The sequence below is a fragment of the Rhinolophus hipposideros genome (genome assembly GCF_964194185.1).
Source record: "Rhinolophus hipposideros genome assembly, chromosome: 13".
Classification (NCBI taxonomy): Eukaryota; Metazoa; Chordata; class Mammalia; order Chiroptera; family Rhinolophidae; genus Rhinolophus; species Rhinolophus hipposideros.
This window is the reverse complement of record NC_138059.1, coordinates 28,097,879-28,124,111: the sequence shown is the minus strand read 5'-3', so window position 1 is coordinate 28,124,111 and position 26,233 is coordinate 28,097,879. Positions and strand designations below refer to the sequence as shown.

The 26,233-nt window shown below is 43.1% G+C and overlaps 1 protein-coding gene across 1 annotated transcript; it reads left to right on the top strand.

Annotated features, from left to right (window-relative positions):
• Positions 1 to 18,059: 18,059 nt before the first annotated feature.
• Positions 18,060 to 25,758, top strand: DCSTAMP (dendrocyte expressed seven transmembrane protein; the record flags this gene model as incomplete). Its single annotated transcript, XM_081070269.1, has 3 exons — positions 18,060 to 19,088; positions 23,639 to 23,947; positions 25,684 to 25,758. 3 exons carry the CDS (start codon positions 18,060 to 18,062, stop codon positions 25,756 to 25,758), a joined length of 1,413 nt encoding a protein of 470 aa, XP_080926395.1.
• Between the last annotated feature and the right edge of the window lie 475 nt (positions 25,759 to 26,233).

Sequence of the window (26,233 nt, the reverse complement as noted above, 5' to 3'; positions counted from 1 at the left end):
AGCCCAGGTTTGGGGCCAGATCTGGGCTCCAGAACTTGAGTGCTGTGTGGCCTTTACAAGGGACAATTCTATTCCTCAGTAGGCTACCTGCACAGTAGGGAGACTGATGGCTCCATTAACTGTCATTATGTAAGCAAGTGACATAGGGAGCCCTGCAGCTCAGGACATTACACACACTCAGTACTCCTTAGCTGCTTGCCAAAATGATTTACTATTAAACCCATGACACCCAGGCTGCTCTGCAAGCGTGGCAGCTGGTTGGGTATGAGGCCCTGAGGAAAAGAGGCTGGGCGTATTTGAGTCTGAGAAAAGGGAAGGGAGTTGCCGTGAGCCTAGCCATCCACTGTAAAAGCAACAAAATCCAGAGCTCCCCCGAGAGGAAGAGAGAGGCATTGAAGGGCATTTGGAAAGTAAATGGAGAGGAAATGGGAAAGGCACCACCAATGACTTGCTTGTTTTGCCATTTTGCCCAAAGATGGCTCATCCTCAGACAAGTCCAAATTCTGGAATTTCCTGCCCACCCACTTTCCACAGCCCTGGACCTCTACTTTGTAGCCCATTCATGAACCATTGCCTCACAGCCTTGCTCTTTGCAGGGGTAGCTGCTTCCCTGTGCTGATTTCTGAGAATACGGAAACACTTCTGCATGTTGGGAGGATGGTGGGTAGAAGATGTGGTCTGCTCAAGGCATTCTGGAGGTTCTAAGGATTAGAAATCCTATGGAAGGAAGAAGGTGGACAGGGAGAGCAGGCAGAACTTTCAGCTCACAAGGCTCCTGGGGCACTTCCGAATCCCACGACAGGCCTCTCTGCTGGCACAGTTAACAACCAGAAAAAGTGAGAAGATGGGCAGACATGTATGTGACTGAAAGGTCAGGCTGTTGGATACATGGACTCGTTCTCTTGGATCTTGAAAAGTCTGTCAGCTGGAAGGGAGATTGGTCCCACAGAAGAGCCTGGTCCGACAAGTGCCCATCTGCTGTGGGGCTTATGCTGCCTCCCTCAAGGCTGCCTGCAGAGGGAAGGGAAATTCTCAAGGAACAAGATACAAGAGCTGGACAGGGCTGCAGTGGAGGCTGAGCCAGCTGTCTGCCTGGGCTCCTTCCTGTCTCACAAGGAACCAGCTCCCCTTACCTCAATTCTATCCCATGAAAGCATCACAAATAAAACACAGAAGAGGCATGCTGGGGCATTTTCAATGCTACAGACATAAATCAGGCAATTTCCCTGATACCTGAATTTCCCACACGCCATTTGATTTAATTATTCATAAATACCATCAATAACTACTGATCTCCAGGGTAACGAATGGAGCTGCCCAGGGTTCTGCTGAAGGGGTTGAATGGGCCTGTATTGGCCCAGCCAGAGCCCATTCTGAGCTGTCAGGCGCCAGTTTCCCCATTAGTACTCAAAGTACAAGGCCCTCCCATCAGTCATTTCTGGCCTTATCTTATCGATCCTTTTAATAGCAGACAGTAACAATTTATTAGCAATTTTCCAAAGTCTCTGCCTCCTGGCTAGATTTTTTTTCCATCTTGAGAGCTGAAGTAATATTTCTTCTAAATCTGGCTCTTTTCAGGGCACTAAGGGAGGCCAGTCTGAGTGAGCCCTGATGCCTACAGAGAATGAACAACTAAATTAAGACATTTCTGTTTTTTTTCTCTTTGCTTATTTGTAAAAAATAAATAAATACATAATTTTGTGGCTGCAAATAACAACGGTGTGTGTGTGTTGGGGGTAAGGGAGACCTACAGAGACCAGTTGCAAAACAAGTAATCTTTTATTTCAATCTTATATTGAAATCTTTGTTTCAATCTTTTATTTCCTTTTACAGAATTTAATTTCTAAAAGCCGGGGAGAAGTTGAATAGACCAAGGAACTCCGGCTGAGCTGGGGGTGTGGGGTGGAGGTGGTGAGGGAGCAGGAATTTCCCTGCCCTTGTGACTCAGGCTTTTCATGCTTCAGTGTCACTCACCATCAAAAGTAAGGGAACAAGAAGCCACTTCCCTGTCTGATGACCCACGAGTTGATTCATGGCTCCTCTCCTCCTTGCGAATGAAGAAATGCAGGGAAGGCGCTGACAGGGTGCCAAACACACGCTGGCGGTCACTGCACCGGCGGTAGGCGTCAGACAGTGGGAAGGAGAAATTGGGGCGCTGGGTCAGGGGCACAGGCAGCCTTTCTGGCTTCTCAATAGCCCGCCCAAGCCAGGAAGCGACTTGGTCCAGGCAGGCGACTGGGGACTGTGTAAATGCTAAGTGTTATCCTGTTAATGGCTCAAAGAAACAGAGGCTAAGATGAGGCCAAGGACTAACAAAGCCTCAGAGGGGGACAGACCCTTCATCGCAGGCTTTCGGGCCATGGTTCCGAAGTCACCTCTGCCTCTCTTCCCAAAGGAGGAACTTCTGTCTCAGGGACGCTTTACTCTCCCCAGGGGAACCCAACTCTGCTATCCTCTGGTTCTTTGCCTATCTCCTCTGGTGGCCTGTCCCAGAGCTGATACACACACCAGCCACCACCTTCTTGTGTGTACAGTTTACAGCCTGTCGGTTTAATTTGCACAATAATAATAGATGTCATTGTGCCCAGAGCAAAATAGAGCCTCAAAAAGTGTAAGCTACACATCCAAGACCACACAACTAGTAATTGGCTTAAATGCATGTCAATCTGCTTTATTATTTACTTATTTTTCCACTATTGCCACTTATATTTCCACTACTTATAGTAAGTTATTGACTTACACTTTTATATAAATGTATTTATATAATTAACATAGAACTTTAACATATTTGTTTAATTGTATAATACACTAAATTACAATTTTGTAGTTAATGACTCATTATTATTATTATTGAGGATTTTATGTTATTTATTTTTTGAATAGGCAATAGTACATGCGGTTCAAAATTTGAAATATACCAAAGGAATGCAGTGAAAAGTCCCCCTCCTCATCCTTTCTCCATCAGCCACCCAGACCTTTCTTGAGAGACAACCACAATTAATTCGTTTCTTGTGTGTCCTTTCAGAGACAGTGAGAGAGATAAAAATAACATGCCTGCATATTCTTTTTACACAAATAGTGTGTACAATACATATCATTCTGCTCCTCATTTTTTGTTCCAATCAGCATTTCTTGGAGATCATTCCATTTCAATCTGTAAAGAGCCGCCTCATTTCTATTTATGGCTCCATGGTATGAAGACAACATATTGAATTATGTTTTAATCTCAAGAGGCAAATGCTTTTCCACTCTCCTGTTTTATGTATTTATTTTAAAAGTTCCATCTTCCATCTAAGCGAACTTTCCATTGTGAACCTCGATGTCCTATTGTGGAGTGAATTTCCGGTGCTGGGGAACAAGTTGGTGCTGGAGAATAACCAGTGATGGGGGTGATAGACCCCTGGGCTGACCCTGCATTACCTGCTGTTTGGCAAAGTCCCTGACTGGCCTCGGGCTGGCTCACTCCACAAACTGTAATCCTACCCTTCTGCAATTAAGGCTCCTAGGCCCACACAATGGGATTGGATCCATCGTTATCTCCATCTGTGAGTAAAATGCAGTTCTGAGCTTATTCCATCATAGGTAAAGTCCATGTTTCAGGAGTCAATGAGGTTTGAGATCAAAAGTCTTAGGAGTTTAGGGAGAAGATATTGGGAAATGCTGTAACTTTTGATGTCCCCCAGAGCCAAACATTTATGATTTTTCAGTAATGGGGATTATGGTATAACAGAATTTTAAAAAATAGGTTGTGTTTTTTTAGAGCAGTTTTACATTCACAGCAAAATTGAATGGAAAGTACAGAGAGTTCCCATATTCTTCTACCTCCACACATGTACAGCCTCCCCCACTATCAACATCCCACACCAGAATGGAAGATTTGTTATACTCAATGAACCTATATTAACACATCATAATCACCCAAAGTCCATAGTTTGCATTATAAATCACTCTTGGTGTTATACATTCAATGGGTTTGGACAAATGTATAATGACATTTACCACCATCATAGTATCCTACAGAGTCATTTCATTGCCCTAAAATCCTCTGTGCTTTGCCTGTTCATATTTCCCTTCTCTCATTGATCTTTTACTATCTTCATGGCTTTGCCTTTTCCAGAAGGCCATATAGTTAGACGCATATGTATATAGCATTTTCATATTGGCTGATTTCACTTAGTAATATGCATTTAAGTTTCCTCCATGACTTGATAGCTCATTTCTTTTTAGTCCTGACTAATATCCCATTGTCTAGATGGACCACAGCTTAATTATCCATTCATCTACTGAAGGACATCTTGGTTGCTTCCAGGTTTTGGTAATTATGAATAAAGCTGCTATAAATATCCATATGCAGGTGTTTCTGTGAACATAGGTTTTTCAACTCCTTTGGATAAATACCAAGGAATGTGATTACTAGATTATATAAGAGTATGTGCAGTTTTGTAAGAAACTACCAAATTATTTTCTAATGTAGCTGTACGATTTTGGCATTTCCATCAGCAATGAATGAGATCTGGTATAATAGAATTTTAAATCTAGAAGAGAGTGTGTATAATAGAATTTTAAATCTAGAAAACACACTAGAGGTCACCTGGTTTTACCCTGACATATTGTAAATGAAGAACAGAAGCACAGAGCAGTTAAGTGTCTTGTTTGAAAACACACAGCTTGACAGTCAGTAGCAGAAATGTCTGTAATGACTAAAAAAATGATTATAGCATTTCTTACCCTGGCTGCTGCACATTATGCCACCAAGTAGCTGATGTGGCTAAGGAAGCAAATACCAGACAGCCTGTCAATGTAAACTCAGGGTATTTAGAGTAATTTTACCAATGGCCTCTGTAAGATATTATCATTATAGTCAAATGCTGGTAAGGACACTGCAATTTTAACAAATTCTGTTATTTGATAAAATGAAGAACATGATGGTTCTTATTAAATGCTAACGTAATGTAAACATCAAGAAAAATACACAAGTGTGCAACACTGGTAGGTGAGCTAAAACATACCTCTATCGTGACGTCTATCTCTCTGTACTAAAATTCTCATTTTACATATTTGAGTTCTCCCCTCGATTAGAAATGCCCAAAAGTCAAAGATGGTGGCTTATTCTTTCTATAGCCTAGTGGCTAGCTTGGATTCGGTGTATCATTGTTCTCAACAAATATTTGTTGAGCTGAAACTGGGCAGCATCAAACTATAGCTCATAGTTCTTCACAGAGTGTGGAGTGGCACCCTACATTTGCACATCTCATAGCTATTGCATTTTCACTTGGGTGTCCCTTTAGAAGGTGGTACTTTTACACAGTTGTGTCAACTGCAGGTTAGATGGGTTATCAGATCACCAGACTCCCCTGGCCCTGGCTAGAGCCATGCCAGGCATGGTAGGCAATGAGGCTGAGAAGAACAGGAAAGGGTTGTGGAGGCCTCAAGAGCCATGAGTTTGAACTGTGACCTGTAGCAATGAGGACCAGACATGCATGTTAGAAAGTGTGCTCTATTGAGGAACAGAATAGAAATTGCTGAAATAAATATATATCTCATGAATTTTTTATATGATGACGCTCACATTTCCAATCAGCAAAGAACTTATGGATTAATTATTTAATAAATAATAGTGCACCAACTGGTAAATCATTTGGATAAAAAGCAATATGAGATACTGTGATAGACAGACTAATCCCCCACAGCCACCTCGCCCAGACGTCCATGTCCTAATCCCCAGGACCTGTCAATGTGTTACTTTACAATGACAAATAGATGTGATTAAATTAAGGATTTTGAGATTGGGAGATTATCCTGGTTTATTCAGGATAATGGAAGCCCCAATGTAGTCACAAGGGTTGTAAGAGGGAGGCAGGAAGCTCAAGTTCAGAGAAGAAAATGTGCTGATGGAAGCTGGGGTTGCAGTGATACAATTCTTGGCTGTGAAGATCAAGGAAGACTCTAGGCAAAGAACGTGTAGCCTCTGGAAGCTGCACAAAGCAAGGACACACATTTTTCTCTAGAGCCTCCAGAAGGCAAAACAGCCCTACTGACATCTTGGCTTTAACCCTGTAGGACAATTGGGATATTTATTGTCTCTCATATCAGGAGTCTAGGAACAGAGGGCATTGAGGGTCTTTTCAGTGGCTACAGGTGCCACTGAGGACCCAGATGGTTCCCATCTGAACTTCAGGACTGTAATGGAATAAATTTGTGTTGTTTTAAGCCACTAAGTTTGAGGCAATTTGTTACAGTACCTATAGGAAACGAATATAGATTTATAATTTACCAAATAAATATTAGATTAAATATTTAAATGGAATATCATCCACACAACAACAAAACAAACCAAAAAACTGTGGAGAGAGTAAAATTTTATAAGTATATCTTAAAGGACAAAGAGTAATAGCATTTTCAAAATCCTCTATATACAAAAAAACCCTTATAAATCAAATTAATGTGCAAATTACAAACTGGAAAAAATATTTGAAGTGTATAAAATGGACAGAGAATTATCTTTGAATGGTAACGTTAAGGGTGATTTTCTACAATAAATGTCAATTACTTTTTTATAAAGAAGATACATATTTTAACAGAAAGAAATTCTGTTACCGTGGCAGTTGTATTACAAAATGAATTAGAGACAGCTATGGGCACTTCACCAAAGAAGACATAGAGATGGCAAATAACTACATGGAAGCATGCTCCACATCATTAGTCAGTAAACGAATGTAAATTAAAACTACAATGACAGACCACTGCACACCTTTTAGATTGGGTTAAATGAAAAAGACTGACCGTACTAAGTGTCTGTGAGAACACGAAGCAACTAAAACTCACACTCTGCCAGAAGGAATGCAAAATAGTACAACCACGATAGAAAACTTAGGCCATTTCTTAAAGATCAACATCCACTTACCATGTGATCCAGCCATTCCACTCCTATGTATTTTCCCAAAAGAAAGGAAAGCATGAGTCCATACAAAGACTTACATTCAAATGTTCGTAACAGTTTTATTTTCAATTGCCCCAAAGTGGAAACAACCCAAATGCTCATTAACAGGTTTATGGATAGACAATTCGTAATGTGTCCATACAATGGAATACTACTCAGCAATTAAAAGGGATGAAATATTGATACCTGCAACAATATGGACAAATCTCAAAATAATTATGCTGCATGAAAAACTCCAGACAAGAAGAAGAAGAGAGTACATACTGTATGGTCCCACCTACAAAACAGTAAAAATATCAGTGGTTACCAAAGATTAGGAGAGAGAGAGACATCAATAGGCCGAACACAGAGGCTTTTTAAGGCAGTGAAACTACTCTATCATTGAATACCCACTATACTTGTGGACACAAGTCATTATGCATTCATCCAAACCCCTGGAACGGACACCACCAACAGTAGTTTGCAATATAAACCATGGACTTTGGGTCATTGTGCTGCATCAATGCAGATTCATCAATTGTAACAAATTTTCACTCTGGTGGGCACTGTCGATAGTTGAAGAGGCTGGACATGTTATATATGGGAAATCTCTGCACCTTCTGCTCAGTTTTGCTATGAAACTATAACTGCTCTAAACAATGAAGTTTATTTTTTAACACATGGCCTGAGGTGGGGAGGGGAGAGGGCTGCCTGACAAACCTCCACTGATGGGAATGACAGTGGGAAAGCCATTTATGTGCCATTTTGTTTTTCTAAGAAGGAAAACTCAGAATGACTGAAAGAATGCGTTTTCCATCTGGATTTTTATAAGTAAAGATGGCGACTGTCATGGGGGAAAATGTAGCTTGAATGATTGGGATATCTGTGCCTCCTATCTGGGGCTTGGGGGCAGAGGGCATCAAGAGTTTATTCAGTGGGCCGGCCCCGTGGCTCAGGTGGTTAGAGCTCCAGGCTCCTAACTCCGAAGGCTGCCGGTTCGATTCCCACATGGGCCAGTGGGCTCTCAACCACAAGTTTGCTGGTTCAATTCCTTGATTCCCGCAAGGGATGGTGGGCAGCGCCCCCTGCAACTAAAAATTGAACACAGCATCTTGAGCTGAGCTGCCACTGAGCTCCCTAGAAGGCTCAGTTGGTTGGAGCACATCCTCTCAACCACAAGATTGCCAGTTCAACTCCCGCAAGGGATGGTGGGCAGCGCCCCCTGCAACTGGCAATGGCAACTGGACCTGGAGCTGAGCTGTGCCCTCCACAACTAAGACTGAAAGGACAACAACTTGACTTGGAAAAAAGTCCTGGAAGTACACACTGTTCCCCAATAAAGTCCTGTTCCTTTTCCCCAATAAAAAATCTTAAAAAAAAAAAAGCGTTTATTCAGTGGCTACAGATGCCACTGAGGACCCAGATGCTTCCCATCTTTTGGCTCTGTCACCCCTCATTTTACAAAAATGGTTGCAGGTCTCCCAGAACTCATATGCAGGCACAACCGTGTCTAGTAAAGGTGAACTTCTTTCTTCCTATACATGTCTCTTAAGAGAGAGGAAATCTTCCCACAAGCTCCTCAAAGCCTTCCCCTAATTACCCCTGGGCCAGGGTTGAGTCACATACCCAGGGTCTGATCACAAGGAATGCAGGGGAAAAGGAGGAGAGAGGGCTACCAGGTGAGCACGTACCTGGGCCGGACACTGGCACCTCAGGGCCTCCAGCTTTGCTTGTTTCCCTCCCACTTTGTCCAATGGACAAACCCAGCCTCATCCTCTCCCTTCTCTCTGGCTCTCCCTTACTCCCCCTTCTGTCCCTGAGACGATTTTCGTGATCCTCGTCAGTGTTTCCATGGCCTTTCTGTATAACTTCATTGTTTCTCTGTCTAGACTCCCTTACATGTGCATGTGTCTTAAGAGCCAAACGTGAGCTTCTGGAATCATGCCTCTGTCAGGCCTAGTCCAGGCCTGGTGCATAGTGATGCCTGAAGACTAGACCTGAGCAATAGAAAAAGCTGATGGGACCGGACAGAAAGGCAAAGGGGGTTGGGGGCTGGGGGTGAGCAGCAGCGTCAGTACAGAGGTGAGTGCAAAACCCTGGACAACTTCAGTATTGAAATAGTAGAAACCATCAAGATCTGTAGTTGTAAAGGCTGTAACTCAGATGATCTCAGAAAAAAATAGACTGGGACTATCACTCTGAAATTAGGAGGAGAGAATTTTAGAGCAGAGGTGGCACAATTGGACTCGTGGGGCAGAATTGTCACATGGTTCCTTCAACATATGAAACATTACCTCTACTAGGTTGTTAAGAAAAGACTACATTTTTAAGGGGTTAAAAGCTACTAAATGGGCAAAATGACTACATTTGTATATGCTAGGCCTTGCAGCCTCTAAAACACCCTCTCCCTATCTTAGTCCTCTAGAGGGATTCCTGAGCTGGATGAATTACAGATCTGAAGTAAGCCTCATTTAGCCATGCTTTATCAAATCAAAAATCACCTCTGTGGGACAGAGATTCCTGATGGCAGGAAGGTGCTTTTGACCCTAGGATCACACAGTAAAATTTCAGCATGACTTACTGCTGCTCCTTGCCAGCCACCTCAGGCAGAATCCTAGCGATGCTCTGGAAATTCGGGTCCCAAGTTTAGTTCGCTGGTGGCCATCAGGCCCTGGTGTTAGAATCAGGATGGTTTCTACATCTCAGGGCCTCTCAACCATTGCTGTTCTGAAGCGATTTATCTGAGGAGTACAGATACTCTCAAAGAGTCCAGCCCACTAACTGCAGCCTTTCAAAGCTATTAAGGAACATTGGAGCTGAATCAGGTTAAAATTCCCAGCTGAGCATAGCTCTTCCATTCTCCAGGTTCACTGAAAGTCTAGGGAAGAAATCTTGCAGCAACAGCTGAATCTCACCTGCCTGCATCCCAGCTCCTCAACCTTAAGCTGCACTTACTTTTAGGAGTCTCCAAGGTCGAAATCCAATTCGCCGTTTTCTCCTACTACAGAGTTTGGGGTTTTTCAAAACTAGGCTCACTGGCTTCCGTTGATGGCCCTAGGGGCGGGGTGGGGGAGGCCTCCTCCTCCCAGTGCTTCTTCGAGCAGCTGCTCCCAGACTTGTTCTCTAAAAGCCAGCAGCCTCTGTCTCCCCTCCCTTCTTTTTGGGCAGATGTCTCCCTCTCCTCCTCCCCAAGAGGGCTGAGACCATCCCCAGCAACTTTTCTCCTCACCAGTCTCCTCCTATGATCATTCTCCTCCGGAGGCTGATATACTACACTTCCTCTGTTCTTTCAAAAACCAAAACCGCTGCTTCTCTACTACCGCCTTCTTTCTCTCCATCTCCACCCCCAACACTACTACAAAGTAACCATTGGCTTGCCCCTCTGCTCTTCACCTGCGCTTCACTCTCAACCCCCTTACTGGAATGTCTCTTCCAGGAGCACAGTGACCTCCTAATCACCAAAGCCTAGGGCCATTGCCGGGGCCTCATTCTTCTTCCCTCTCTCACCATCTCCAGTCTGGCCCTGATTGTCCATTCCCTGAGTCTTCCCTTTCTTGGGCCCAGCGTCGCATCTGGATTACGCAGTCAGTCATCCACGCTGCTTCCTGGACCTTGTTGTTGGAATGAAAACATCTTGCGTTAATGACTCTCTTCACCTTTACTCCTAACTAGGCCTCCTGACACGCAGGGCTGTTAAAGATGTGACCGGCGGCCTTGTCTGCACCATTTGTGACCGCTTCTCCCTAGCACCTTACACTTCAGTCACATCCAGACTTTTGCCATTGTCTCATGGGTTTCCATGCATTTGCACCTGCAGTTTCCTCCCTCTGAAATGCCTCCCTCCTCTCCCCACCCAGGTTAAGACTTGTCTCTCTGCCTCCTGGAGGCAGCTGTGCTCCTGTATTCTACGAGCTCCATGATTCAGCCCCCGCCCCAGCACTGTGAGTGCTAGAAAGGCACCCTGCAGCCCATACACAATAAATAGAGGTCTCACTCTTCTGCTCTTCTTTCTCCACACTGTCTCTCGCTGAAAATCTCTTTGGTTTCATAGTTTCAACTTGCAACTCAATTCAACAGAAATGCCCTGGATGCTATGCTGCAGGCACTGATCTGACTCTTGGCTCTCTGTCTATGCCTCACATCTGCTCCTCAGCCCAGGCCCATGTTCCTGCCTGTTTACAGGATGGATATTTCTATTTGGAGACCTATCTGGGACCTTATTTCTCCAGCTACATTCCCTACAAACACTCATGCTCTTCAATTAAATCAGTAGACTTGAAGGAAAGCTGATTTTCCTCCATAATGTAGGTGGGCCTCATCCAATCAGTTGAAATCCTTAACAGAAAAAAGACTGAGGACCCCCGAGGAAAAGGGAATTCTGCCTTCCATTCACCTTTGGACTCAAGTTGCAACATCAGCTCTTCCACGGGTCTCCCGCCTGTCTGTCCATTCTGCAGATTTCGGAGTTGCCAGCCCCCACAATCATCTGAGTCATGAGTCAATTCCTTAAAACAAACCTCTCTCTCTCTCTCTCTCTCTCTCTCTCTCTCTCTCTCTCTCTCTCTCTCACACACACACACACACACACACACACACACAATTGGTTCTGCTTCTCTGGAGAACCCTGACCAATACACTAGTCCCAATTCCTAAATCAGCTTCCTGTCACTGTACTCACTCCCCTCTAACCCACTCCAAAGATACGCACTGATTTTCTGTAACGTTAATTTGCTCACAACATTCTCTGGATCCCTATTGTTTATTGATCAATAGCTGTGTCTCCCAAACATCAGACATTTGTGTATCTTCACCATAACGTTTGACATGAGTTTTTAGAGTCTCATCTACAAAATTATTTATTTTGTATTTTTCTTTATATCACTCCTTCTCAGGCCTATCTTCACTTTGGCAGGAACCAAATTTTAATTTTAATTTGAATTTTAAGATTAAAGCTCTTGCAGTTATACTATGGGTCTCAATCAAAAGGTGAAGAATAATTGTGTGGATGGGTTTGGATGCTTTCTTAGTTCCCCAAAACCACACAAGCTGGTGTTCTTGACTTGGAAGCTCAGTTTCTAAGAGAGAGAGTCCTGTGCAAGATAGACACAGATTGTTACATTTGTCTTGCGTCATCAATGCACAGGTGGCTCCTTTGACTATGGATGGGAGTGAGGATGGTGAATGTTTGTCATTGCCCCATTGCGGGGGGGTGGGGGTGAGGAGAATGAGAGTGAGGGGGAAAGAGAAAAGAGGGAAAGAAACCATCCAAGGTTTCATAAGTTACTCCCTAGTGTTTGAAAATATCTTGTTCCACATTGATTTTTGGAACATCTGTACTGAGGAAAATAGTAGAAAAACAAAAAAAATGTCATTTCTTTGCATCAATTATCCCCTTTGTCAATATTAAATGACTTAGTCACTTCATGGGGAAATAAAGAGGTTGATTCATGGTGATGTGACTCTCTTGTCACTCTGGTTCCCTTTTTCCCTGTCTTATATCAAGACTCAGAGCCCTTGGGAAGGGCATCTTTGTACACAAAGAAGAACCTGAGAGGAACCTGTAAGTAAACTTTCAAAATAATCTTGTTTTTGAAATTGCCGTTTCTTAAAGTAAAAATTAAATATTAGTAAATTGGAAGAAACAATTGAGACCAGAGGATATACTTGAATCCCCCTTTCTCTACCCCTGACTGTTTTCCTACATGAAGAAATATCAGAAAGAAAGTCTTGGTCCGTATTAGCCTGTGGGATCTGAATACCCTCATCTCAGGCGAGAACTTGAATATCCTTTTAACAAAGCAGCTTGTGTAGACTGGAGCCTCTCTCAGCCTTTGAAGGATTAATCCCTGTTAGCCAAGACTCTGAGTGGTGATGAGAAGCGGGGCTGGTCCCATCCTGCTGCTGCAGCCGGGAGGCTGACAGGCTTTGCTGACAACGCCGTGCACGATGACAGACTGAACTGTTCCGTAAATGCACGCTCTTCTGTTTACCCGGTAGCTTTCATTAATCTTTCCTTTCTTGTGTGAAGGTTGCTTTCACAGAAAAAGGCATTTGCTGGCTTTCCCAAGGCAAGAATGATTAAAACAAAGTTATGAGGAATTCGTTCTACCTTAAACGGAGACCTCGGCGCCTGCTCGATGTATTTTGGCAGGCTGAGGGAACAGTGTGTTCCGAACCCAATCACAAGTTTGCATGAGTTTAAAAAAAAAAAGAGGAAAAGACGAGAAACGCTTTCATCTTCTTTTGTCCCACTTACAGTAGTCCCAGGTGCGGGACTACTATAAAATGCTCAAACCAGAGGCAGCTCTGGGCTTTTTTGTGCCTCTGCTTCAGAGATGATTGGGAAACAAAACAGGGCTAGCCCAAGGGAGATGCGGTCCCAACAGGAGAGGTGACCTATGCAAGGTCACCCGTTCTGAGTGGAGGCAGGCTAGGCCTCTGGTCTCCTGTCACCCTGCCCGTGCACTTTTCCTATTTCACTCTACCCTTCGTCTGAATTTCCTTTAAAATGAGATTCTCATCAAGTCCTGAAGACTGTGATAGAGGCTGGTGGGTTCACACCAGGTTCCTGCAGGAGATCAGCAGAGCTGGCTGGAGGTCGGAGGAGTACAGAAAGAAGAGAGGGATCGTTTTTATTATTATTACTATTTAGCTAATTCTTGGCTAGAGGCACGGGTTATAGGTTGTCCACTTCTCTAATTACGTAATTTGTGGTGCCCGAAAGCAAATTTGGTATGTGGGAAAGTTAGCTCCATTACTCAGGAGCAGCCCTGGTAAGGATTTAAAACGAGGTTCACGAAAAGTCAGATGAGATGTTGGTGTGTTGGGAAATGTGTCTCTGCGTGTTGGAAGCCTGGGGCCTCACTCCCAGCTCTGCCTCCAATGCCAGGGGCCCCGGCAAGTCCCTTTGCCCCTTTGGATTTTCACTTCCTCATCTCTGGAAACCAGCCAGCTAGGGGTCAATCATCTAGAACTGTGCTGTTTCATACATAGACACCAGTCACATGTGACTACTTAAATTTAAGTTAATTAAAACTAAAGAAAGTTAAAAATTCATCTCCTCGGTTTCACGAGCCCTATTTCAAGGGCTCAATCGTCACATAGGGTTAGTGCCGACCATAGTAGTCAGCACAGATAGAGAACAAGCCCATCATCACAGCAAGTGCCATCAGGCAGTGCTGAATTCTAGAGCTTGCTACCCAACGTCTGGTCCCCAGACGAGCAGCAGCAGCAGCAGCTGGGCACTTGTCAGGAATGCGGAATCTCAGGAGCCACACTAGACCTTTGGAATCAAAATTGGCATTTTAACAAGGTTACCCCAGGGACTATATACTCAAGTTTAAGAAGCTCTGATCTATTAAATTTCTTCCCGCTCTAAAAATAAAATTTATGAATCTGGTACCTCCTCGACAAAGTCTTTGAGAAAGAAAGAAACAACCAACTTGTCCAAATCCTGATTCACTGATTTGCTTAAAAGGGGCTATCTAAAGAAAGACCAGCAGAATGACTATACCTCCGTGGGAGTGAGAGGAAAGAAATCAGCAGACGTGTGAAGGCCCCATGTAAACATCAGTGTGGGGAAGGTGGCGAAAGCCAGCTCCTGATCAACTCGGGGCATTTGATGCTTGTCTAAATATCTTCAGAGAAGGGAAGTTCACAATTTTTTGTGACAACAAAGAAACAAGAAAAAATGGATTGCATTTACTGGGCACCTTATCTCCAGGGTGTATTAAGGTGCTGGCTAATGATCCCCTCATTAAACCTCACTGGGAAGAAGCTCAAGAAGGTCTTTTATTCAAGTAGGAAAAATAAAGAGCACATTGGAGAAGAAATCAAGGTGACATTCAACAGTGACAGGAAGGGCAGCCTGGAACACCAGCCTCTGGGCTCATGGTCCAAAACTCTCCTCTGTGGCTTGAGCTATTAAATAGGAGAGAAAACATTCAGTCCTCACACTGCAGAAAGTTTTGGTGTCTTTTGGTGACATGCTGTTTTCAGCACAAAAACAGAAGGGATTAATGTTAGATTTGTTGCTTGTTAAGACAACACACGTACCTCTTATGGGACAAAATTGCAGTCATATATCTTATTTAATTGATAATAGATTTTATAGCTGAATGTTAAAATTTTAATGTGTTTATAAATCTGTTTCTTATTTTCAGAGAAATATCTGTATTAAGAACACACTGTACAAGAGAAGGGAAAAATGAATCCAAAATGTACACTGTTAATTTTTTAGGAAGCAAGCAACATGGTGCTCTTACAGGACATCAGAAAAAAATGAAACAGCTGGGATTTCCGATTTGCTTTATAGAAAAATCTGCTGATTTGAGGCATATCCTTAAAGGGTCAACTATTTTGATGAGAGGGGACAAATGAGCAGATAGAAATGGGTTTGTAATATACAGGTCAGTTCTTGAATAGTTACTGGCAGAAGATGTGATAGGTTACCAGCAGTGAGCTGGGCATCCTGTCACATAACCCAGAGTCATAGAATCTGGGCACACTGCAGATGACAGGGGGCTGGCCAGGAGTCAGATGGACCTGGTCTGAACCCCATGGTGCCACCTAGTCTCTGTGTGATTGCTGACACATTTCAGTGAGCACTCTGAGCCTCGGTGTCCACTGTGTGAAATGTAACAAGCATCTGTCTTCAGAGGCTGCAGGGAGATGCTTTATGTAAAGTGCCTAGGACAGAATAGACAATGGATACTTATTAGTGTATCAATTACTGAAATACTGGTTTGGAGTCAAATCCAAAGCCATGACAAAGAAAGCGAATGGGGACACACCTAGGAGGAGAGAGAGTACCTCCTGACCTGCTCTGGTGCTGGGTGTCCTGCCCTTTGCCCACTGCTCAGCTCTGACTGCTGAGTCCTGCTCAGGCAGTGAGACAGGTCTCACTTGGATTGGCAGTGCTGAGGAAGGAACAGGGGTACAGGGGCTCATCACTCATTTCCGGGGCTCAGAGAAGTGAGGGAGTGGGGTCGGTGCACGGGAACACTCCAACCTTCAAACGGACCTCTGAGTCTGAAAGGAAGCAAGCTTGCAGGAAAAATGGTCTACATTCCTTTGCTGGTCCCCGTGCCAATGACTGTTCCAGTTCCCTTTCCTCCTGATAGAGTAAGAACATTCTCTTACCGACTATCTTGAACCGCTGATAAGGCCAGTCCCACATGGTAATGACCTTTCTTCAACACTTAATTTCTCCCTGTATCTCTTTTCTGTGCTGAGCATTTCCATTTAGATTACGTGACAGGAGCTGCAAGCCCTCTATACGATTGCTGGAGAAATTTCCACAGGTTTGTTTCTAACCTGCCTGTTTCCCCATCTCATTTCTGTTCTTCATTAACCTCATTCAGCCTGAACCCAGAAAGAGAATCATTTCCTCTCCTCAGGTTGCTCAGTTCATGCCCTCTAGCCGATGCTGAACACCTCTCTAACACTAGGAGCCTAATTCGCTGGCTCAAACTGTAGGAGGCTACCCCATAAATCCAGTCCTTATTTGATGTGAGGAGAGATTTATTGACAGTGTTTTAACATTGATCAATGTTTTCATTAACATCCCATATATACGGTGTAATGCTCATTAGCTATTCTGATGTCAATCAGGAAACATCTCAAATTTATTTTATGCCGTTCCAAATGAACCCAAGTTCGTCACAGACCTAAATCTGCATGACAGGATGGTAGCAGCCCCATTTTAATTGGTAGCACCTTCATTTTAATTATGCCAAACTCGGGAAAAAAGAAAAGATAATTAACTCAGTGACAAAATATTCTTGTTTTCCTTGTAAGAATTTCAGGAGAGAATTGCACTGGGAGGATAGGGGCAGGAGAGGGAAGATGCAGTGGTTACAGAGCAGAAATACAATGGCCTCAATCCAATGCCACATTGAAATTTGGATGCCCCTTAGTATGATTTGTGGTCTGTAAAATTAGAGCAGAAGGAAACAGATGACTATCAAAAAGTGATCTTAATATAGTTTATTAAAATGTTAGCTTTCCCATAAACCCCAGGGTTTGTTTTAACTTTTTAAGACCCATAATACTGCATTGCTGCTTTCATCAAGTAACAATCACTGCCTAGAAAAGCAGCATAGAATTCAGTGGTTTAAGGTCAATAAGCATTTATTATTGCTCAAGTATCTGTGATCAGCTGGTGGGCTGGCTGGGGACTGGCCAGTCTAGGATGGACTCCTTCACATGTCTGGTAGCTGGCTGGCTATTGGCTGAGTTGATGCAATAGACAGGTCATGTGTCCCTTGTCACCAGGCAGCCAACCTGAGTATGATAGGCTGAGTAATGCTCCCTTGCTTACCCCACCCTGGATATCCATGTCCTAATTCCCAGAATCTGTAAAAATGTTAAATTTCATGATAAAAGGTACTCTACATATGTGCTTCCATTAAGGATCTTGTGATGGGAGATTTTCCTGGATTACCTGGGTGGATCCAATATAATTACAGTGGGAGGCCAGAGGATTGGCATCATAGAGAGAAGATAAAACGATGGAAGCAGAGGTCAGAGAGAAAAGAAGATACAACACTGCTAGCTTTGAGATGGTGGACAGTGCATGAGCCAAGGAATATACTCGCAGGCAGCTTCTAGAAGCCGGAAAGGGGAAGGAAATGGATTCTCCCCCAGACCCTCCAGGAGAAATGCTGCCTTCTGGACCTATTTTACACTTCTGACCTCCAGAACTGTAAGAGAATATGTGTTTCTACAAGCCACAAAGTCTATGGTAATTTGCTATAACAGCAATAGGAGACTAATTTACCTGGACTTGTTAAAAACTTTGTAGTAGGGTTCCAAGAGAGAGACAAGAGTGAATCATAGTCTTAGGGTTGACACACTGTCACTTCTGCCACATTCTATTGGCCAAGGATGTCATACGGCCATCCCAAACTCAGGTGTCGAGAAATAGACCCCACCTCTTGATGGATTCTATTTCTCTCACCTCTTGATGGGAGAAGTTGTAGAATCCCATTGCCAGGGGTTGGGGAGATTGAAAAGGGTAAAGAATTATGGCCATTTTCTGCAATCAGTCTATCACCTTGCCCTTTACAAAATGCCAGAGGACATTTCAAAAGCAACAGCTGACCCTGGTCTCTTTTTCATTTCCAGGGAAACAGAGAGCATGGGTGTCTGGATCTCAGGCACCAATATCTTCCCAAGTCTTTGGGGAACGTACGTGTCTCCAAGAAATCCTGGGTGGATGAACTTCATCCAACATTTGGGAGTTTGCTGTTTCGTTGCTTTCATTTCAGTGGGCCTCCTCTCTGTGGCCTTCTCCTGGTTTCTGTCCTCATTCATAGTCTTCGCCACCTCCTGGGTGATCACGTGTGTTCTCCTGTGCTGCTCCAAGCACGTGCGATGCTTCATTCTTCTCTTCTTCCTCTCTTGTGGCCTGCGTGAAGGCAGGAATGCTTTGATGGCAGCTGGCACAGGCGTAGTAATATGTGGACACGTGGAAAATATCTTTCACAACTTTAAAGACCTCCTGGACAGTATGACTTGCAACCTAAGAGCAAAGAGCTTTTCCGTACACTTTCCACTTTTGCAAAAGTATATCGAAGCGATTCAGTGGCTTTACGGTCTAGCCACTCACCTAAGTCTATTTGATGACCTTATTTCTTGGAACCAGACTCTGGCAGTCTCTCTTTCCAGTCCCAGCCAATCCCTGGAGTCACAGCTAAATGACACGAAAGGCAGAGTCCTGGGGGTCTTGTACCAGACAGTGACGGCGACAGAGCTGTTGTCCTCCCTGGGACGGCAACTGCTTGCCCTCGCAGGTCTTTTGCTGGTGCTACTGGGCACTGGACTCTTCATGAAGCGGTTTTTGGATCCTTGTGGTTGGAAGTTTGAAAACATCTACATCACAAGACAGTTTGTTCGGTTTGACGAGAGGGAGAGGCATCAACAGAGACCCTGTGTCCTCCCGCTGAGTCAGAAGGAAAGGAAAAAGTACGTCGTCGTTCCGTCTTTCTGGCTGACTCCGAAAGAAAGGAAAAACCTGGGGCTGTTTTTCCTCCCCATATTTACTCACTTCTACATCTGGATGCTGTTTGCAGCCATTGATTTTCTGCTGTATCAGCTCATTTCCTCAGTGAGCAAACATTTCCAAAGCTTGCCAGCACTGGAGCTTCACCTGAAGCTGCACAGGGAGGTAGGTGCTGATGGGCACTGCACATGGGGTATCCTGGCTGTTTGCTGGTCTGTTTGCAAAAGATCATGAACGTCTCAGGCGGGCCTGTGTCTTACCCACTTTGGGAACTACAGTGCCTGGCACATAGAAGGAGCTCAACAAATGTTGGTTAAGTTGAAGTCCTGCTGTGAGGGTCTATCACTCTGAAAACTTGGGGTCACTGTGTTGGTTACCTGTGGCCACAGTAACAAATGACCACAGACGGAGTGGCATAAAACAACAGAAATTTGTTCTCTTGCAGTTCTAAGGGCAAGAACTCTGAAATCAGTATCACTGGGCTGAAATCAAGGTGGGGTTGACAGAGCCACAGTTTCTTCCAACTCTAGGGGAGAATCCGCCCTTTGCTTCTTCCAGCTTCTGGTGGCTTTGGCATTCGTTGGCTTGTGGCTGTGTTACTCCATCTTTGTTCTATCTTCACATCGCCTCTCCCCAATATATGTAAAATCTCTCTGCCTCCCTCTTAAAGGATGCAGGCAATTGCATTAGAGCTCACCAGGATAATCCAAGGATAATTTCTCCATCTCAAGGTCCTTAACTGAGTCACATCTGCAGAGTCCGCCCCCCCCCCCCACAAATAAAGTAACATTGACAGGTTTTGGATATTAGGGTCTTCTATCTCTGGGGTGCCATTTTTCAGCCTCCTCTAGTCAACAAACACTGAAATATGGGAATAGGGGCCTCTGATGTGAGACACGAAGTTGATTCTCAAGTAGGAGAACCTGGCATGAACCTAAGAGGCCAGATTTAGGGCCTGACGCCCTCTCTTCCCAGACTTGTTGTGCCAGTAGACTTTGAGCACTTTCTCTGAATGAGAACTTCTTTTCTTGGCATCCTGAGTCCTTATCAAACATAGGAGGCTCCTAATGCATCAGAGTAGTGTTTAATAGGGCAGTCATTTGGTTCCTCAGTGACCAGATGGTACAGGCTTTTAGCACCCAGGGAAAAAAATGGAACCAACTTAACTTTTGTTTTCTAGACAACTTACATCAGTGGTTTCAACCTTAAGTATATGTTAAGAATTTCCTCAGCTGGATGTAGAGCCTAAGGCCTCAATTTGCAGAGATCCTCTTTTATACAGGAGAGCTCTTTTAATAAGCACTTCATGTGATTTCAAAGCAGGTGGTCCATAGACCACACGTTGAGAAACTCAGGTTTCTCATGTGCTGGAAAGCAAAGACCTTCTAAACCAGCAGTCCTCAACAAGGATGCACAGTGTCATCACTGTGGAACTGAACAAGCAAACAAGCAAACAAACCCGATGTTTCCTCGGGCCCCCTAGATCCACCCAGGCTGGGTGAGGCCTGGGTGAGGGATTTGTAAAAAACTCCCCGAGTAATTCTAATGTGTGGCCAAGATTGAGAACCACTGTTCTAAAGCCATTACTGAAAGAATGGAGCCATCGGATGGATCCAGGAAAATATTAATTAGCCAAGTAAGTGTGTTTCCTTGAGTTTGTGCCTTCTGAGTCTTGAGGTACCTGCCTTTCTCTCCTCTATTCTCACTTCTCTTGGCAGCTGTGTCCTAATGGGTTTTTGTGTATCCCATCTTTTCTCGTTTCCATTTTTCCCTGTGGAAATTGGTGATTATGTGGACATTTCAAAGGATCTGGATAATGTCAGACACTTGTCTTATTTTTTTTTTAACCCAGAGGTTGTGAAGCTGAGCTACGTGGACGTGCATGTGTGCATGTGTATGTGTGCTTGTGTGTGCATGTGCTTGTGTAATGTGTGTGTGTGTGTATGTGTGTCTGCATGTATGTGTCACACATGCTAGGATGGAGTGCACTAGCCCAAGTGGCTAGTTTCCACATGTCTGACTTTTCTTTCTCTCTACAGATCTACTTAGGTTGTGCCAGCTGCTGGGGAAATTTTAGAGGGGATCGATTGTGCAAAAACCCTCTTCTGAAGCCCCACTTTCCATTTCTGTCTTCATCTTGGTCTGGGATCCTCCTGCTGCATCCACACTTTCTCTCCCCTTTTCTTCTGGCACAGCCGTCCTGTCCAGGCTCCCACCCCTCCTAATCCTGGGCTGCTCCTCAGAGTTGATTATTCTGAGCACTCTGCTTCCCCTGAAGAATTCAGTTAATTACAAGAACCCTGTTGCCTAGATATCTGGAGCAGAGTAGATAATGGAAGCAGTGTTTCAAATGAAAGTCACACAAGATTTTTAGTCATGTTTGATTCTGGGGGGTGGCTGATAAAAGGGCCTCTCTCCCCTTTCCCCACCCATTCTCCTCCTTTTTTTTTTTTTTAAATCTTCCCTGCTCCCTCATCTTCTTTCTCTTTTTGCGTCTCTCTCATTTATTCCTCTCAGTCAATAGCCATGCCTGTCTTGTGAATTCTCACCGTTTTAGACAGAAGGGGGAAAAAAGTAAGTTCTGCTTTTCAAAAAAGGCCCAACAGCTGTCCAATGACAATGTCTTGACAATTGCATTTTGGGGCATCGCTGGGTACTGCGAATGCAAAGATGTCTAGACCTGGATGGCTGCCATTGAGGGGCTCACGTCCTGGATGGGGAGGCCACCGTGTGCACTCACAATGACAGCTGGAGCAGATGTGAGTGTGAGATTGCTGTGGGAGCTCCTCTCAGTCTCTCTCGTGGTGCCTGGGAAACTTCGCTGCCAATAGCCTCCGCGTGACTGGCAGTGCCCTGCTCTTACCCCAGGATACTCTTGGCATCTCCTGGTCTCTCCATTTCTGTAGATTTACAAAAGAGAAGTCAAGCAGGAAGAGAAACATCAGCTCAAAGTTTTGCCAATATTTCTGTCCCAACTTCATAAGATTTTAAGTAAAGAAGAAAGATGGGAAATGACTGGAATTGAGCTAGTTGGATGGGTCCCCACCCATCCATTGTAAGTGAAACAGCCATATTGCGACTTATTGAACACCTACTATGTGCACAGAATTTGTCTGCATTAACTTTTCAGTACCGTTTGATACCAGAGCCAGTCCTCTGTCCATTACTCAATGTGCTATTGGCAAATTGTTAACTTAAGAGAGGTAAACACATTTTAAAACATCGGGGTACCGTTTAGTATATTGTTCGAGTTTTGAGAGTTCATTTGTTTTCCACATTACCCTCCACCAACCCTGCACAAAAATGTTGACTCATCCTTTACGAAGCCCTGCCTCCCAACTGCAAAATCTCCAGTTAGATTCCTAGACTAACTAACTTCTCCCCAGACAAGACACCCGCTGCTTTCTTATTGCAAGATTTCTCATCACTGACTCAATTGATGTGTTTGTTTCTTCAATAGAATTAAAAAGAGTGCATGCCTTTGCTCTGGGGATCAAAATCTCTCTATTTAGTTGTAGGCAAACTGTCTTAATAAGAGAAAAAGAGAGGCAACACAAATGTCTTTCGCTGCTTAGCCACAGTGCTAGGTAAATTGCAGATCTCACTTGACGTTTGTGTAGAGAGCCCTGGTGTGGGATTTCCAAAGTCTTCACAGGCATTAGGGTAGATCCAACGTGCATGGTATTCTGTGGGTGTGGTTAGATTCTTTTTGAGAAGTCATTTACCTCTTCTTTACTAGTACTCCAGTCTATAAGGTTAATGCTCCATCCCCATGGTGTTTAATTTACACTGGGAGTAGTTTATTCATGGGCAGGATCTGGTCCATTAATTCCTGTTTTACCAAATTAGAAAACAAATCCACAAGAGACTAAATGACTTTCTGAGGTCAGGGAGAAGAAAGAGCTGAATCAGCACACACTCTTCTTGATGGTGGCTTGGCTGGGTGACTAGATGCTACTTCTGCCTTCTGTGTCAGTTTGCGAAGAGCAACTGATTTGTTCTCTTGCCTTTAAGTAGGAAGGAATGAGCCTCTCCTGACCATCCAAGAGATAAGAAATGTCTTATTACGAGACCTCTAAAAATAGGATTTTAGAACCACCTTCAATAAATACTATTCTTAGTATTCTTACACTAAGCATAATTTCCCCTCTCCCAAGCTCTACAAGGATGACTTGGAACATAACTTAATGACTCTGTATCTTTGTGACCTTGTGGTTTTATGGGGAGGATCTGACTGGGTCTTAAGGGGCTATGGTCCAAAAAAATTTCACCCCTCGTTGAGCTAAAACCACTTTTAATTAGTTCCAAGTGCCCTAAAATGTAGAAATAGGTGCTCCATAAAAGTGGATTATGTGGTCAAATTTGTTAGGATAACCACTGGCTGAAGTTAAGCAGATTTCTCTACTTTCTTCTCAGAGCCTTCAATAGTCTTGTGGGCATTGTGTCTCTCCAAAGAAGGGACAAGTAGACAAACTTATTTGATACCTTTCTTTTAAGGAAGTCTATATGTCCACAAACACACTTTGGATAACTCTGCAATAACTGCAGATAAGACTTTACTTCAATCACAGGGCACAAAAGGAGCCACAAGAGCTCTTTCAGCCAAAGCTCCCTGCATATTGTAAGATAAATGCTCTGTTGCAGGACAGTATTGAGAAAGACAGGGAATGACATGAAATGGCATGCATCTTGGTGATTTTATTCTTTCATTTTAGGAGCAAGGAACTCAAAACATCATCCATAATTCCTCCTTTAATATATCTCTGTTTGAATCCAACTGTATCCCTAAACCAAAGCTCCTTCTGTCTAAGACCTGGATTCCTCTCAGTGTTATTCTTGTGATACTAGTGATGCTAGGACTGTTGTCTTCCTTCCTGATGCAACTTAAAATCTTGGTGTCAGCATCCTTCTATCCAAGCGTACAGAGGGAGCGCATCCAACATCTACACATGAAACTACTGAAGAAAAGATCAAAGCAGCCAGTGGGAGAAGTAAAAAGGAAATGGAATCTGTACTTTACAAAGGTAAGACCAAGATGAGGGTATAACCTAGAATTAAGGAAATTTTGAGTTTGAAGGGCAAATGGCATGTCAAAGCACTCTTCAGCCTCACATTAGAGTTATATCCTCAGCAACGGATGGGACACTAGGATGAGAGGGAATTAACAGATGTGCGTGGCTAAGGCTCTTAGCTTTGTGATTTTGAAGGCTGGTCTAGAGGATGCTACAAGATGTCAAAAGATTGATTCAAAAGATTGATTTCAAGTGAGTATATTTAGTCTTATCATAGAGAGGCTATTGAGAAGGCCATCTGTAATGACTATTAAAGGAAGGGATTAAGAAGTACAACCTGGTAGTTACAAAATAGTCATGGGGATGCAAAGTAAAACATAGGGAAAATAGTCAATAATATTATAACTACTACAAGGTCAGACATTTAAATTCGCGAACTCATCCTAGAAAAAGTGCTACATTCCTCATTCCTTGTTGAATATCACTATGGTCACCTTCTAAGTACTCCCCTTAGGAAGCTATGCAATGACACCCGTGCCTATTCCACACTTCAAAGCAATTTTGGAACTTTTTCTGGAATGGCCATCAGAGCTGTCGTCGTATTACCCTTGATGTCCTGAATGTCATCAAAATGTCTTCCTTTCAATATTTCCTTTATCTTCTGGTAAAGAAAGAAGTCATTGGGGGCCAGATCAGGTGAGTAGGGAGGATGTTCCAGTACAGTTATTTGTTTACTGGCTAAAAACTCCCTCACAGACAGTGCCGTGTGAGCTGGTGCATTGTCGTGATGCAAGAGCCCTGAATTGTTGGTAAAAAGTTCAGGTCATCTAACTTTTTCAAGGAGCATTTTCAGCACTTCCAAATAGTAAACTTGGTTAACTCTTTGTCCAGTGGGTACAAATTCATAATGAATAATCCCTCTGATATCAAAACGGTTAGCAACATTGGTGCAACAAATTCGTGAACTTAATTGTCAGAGCTCCTAGGGATGGTGCCAGGTGGGTACTAGTCTTATTAGTGGGATCACCTCATAAATTATATAAATGTCTAACCACTATGCTGTACACCTGAAACTAATATGAAACAATATTGAATGTCAAGCGTATTTGAAAAAAAATTTTAAATATCAAAACAATAAAAGGAGTTACTTTACTAGGTCAAGGATAAATAAATAACAGAGAGGTAGATATGTACTACAGGTTGGTAAACTCCAAAGAGTTTTCTTATTCTCCATCATTAAAAAATATATATGGCATATATGTATATTTATGGATACATATGGTCACATAATGACTTTTATACACATATAAAATGAATGTTTGTCAAAGATTTTGTTTAACTTATTAAAGAGGGAACAGTAAGAAATTCCAACCAATTCAAAGAGTATTCAAAGTACACACATATATAGGCCATCAGGAATACCAAAATTAATTTGTTTAATAGATGCAAAACTGGCTTCTTCCCCAAGGGTGGATGGGAAGGTCCATTGTACTTATAGGGTAAAATTTATTTGCAAGTCCATGGGCAAGAATCACTTGCATTGTTGTTATCAGCTATCTACAATATACACCATTAGAAAATAGCTCGTAGAAAATGAAAGACCAAGATCACGCAGGAGGATAAGCTTTTCTGGCCATTTCAAAGTGTTTTGCAATTTTTCTTGACACTAGTAGCCTGCACAAGAAAAAGTTTCTGTCATATGCATTTGACATTCTAATGCTCATTCATCTACCTTTTCGTCTCTTCAGATTCATTTCTGGCTTCCAGTCCTGAAAATGATTAGGAAGAAACAAATGGACACAGCAAGCGGAGAAAATCCATGAGAGATCCAAGTAGCTCCCTGGTCATATTACACCAGCAATTGTCCTCAGGTCTACTGTTGGTGGTCACTATTTATGCGCAACAGCAGAGAGCTATGGTACATGCACGGTCCTTAAGGGGATTCAGCTTTCAGGGCCAAACTACTTTTCTTCATAAGGCCAAAGGGCTGTCAGGTAAATGGTTGTGTCATTTATCTTCTAAACAAGGCACTGATCTTGATTGTGTCACAATGTAACAGGACTATAATATACCAAGCCCATTGAGGGTAAGTTTCATCGTAGAGTAATATTCCAAGAAAAAAAAATAGAAAAAAAAAAAATTCTACTATAGGCTCACAAGCAAATACCAAGGATAACATAAATGTATCATACCAGTAAAATATCTTTATTTTTTATTTTTTTTAATTAAATTTATTGGGGTGACAATTGTTAGTAAATTTACATAGATTTCAGGTGTACAATTCTGTATTACATCGTC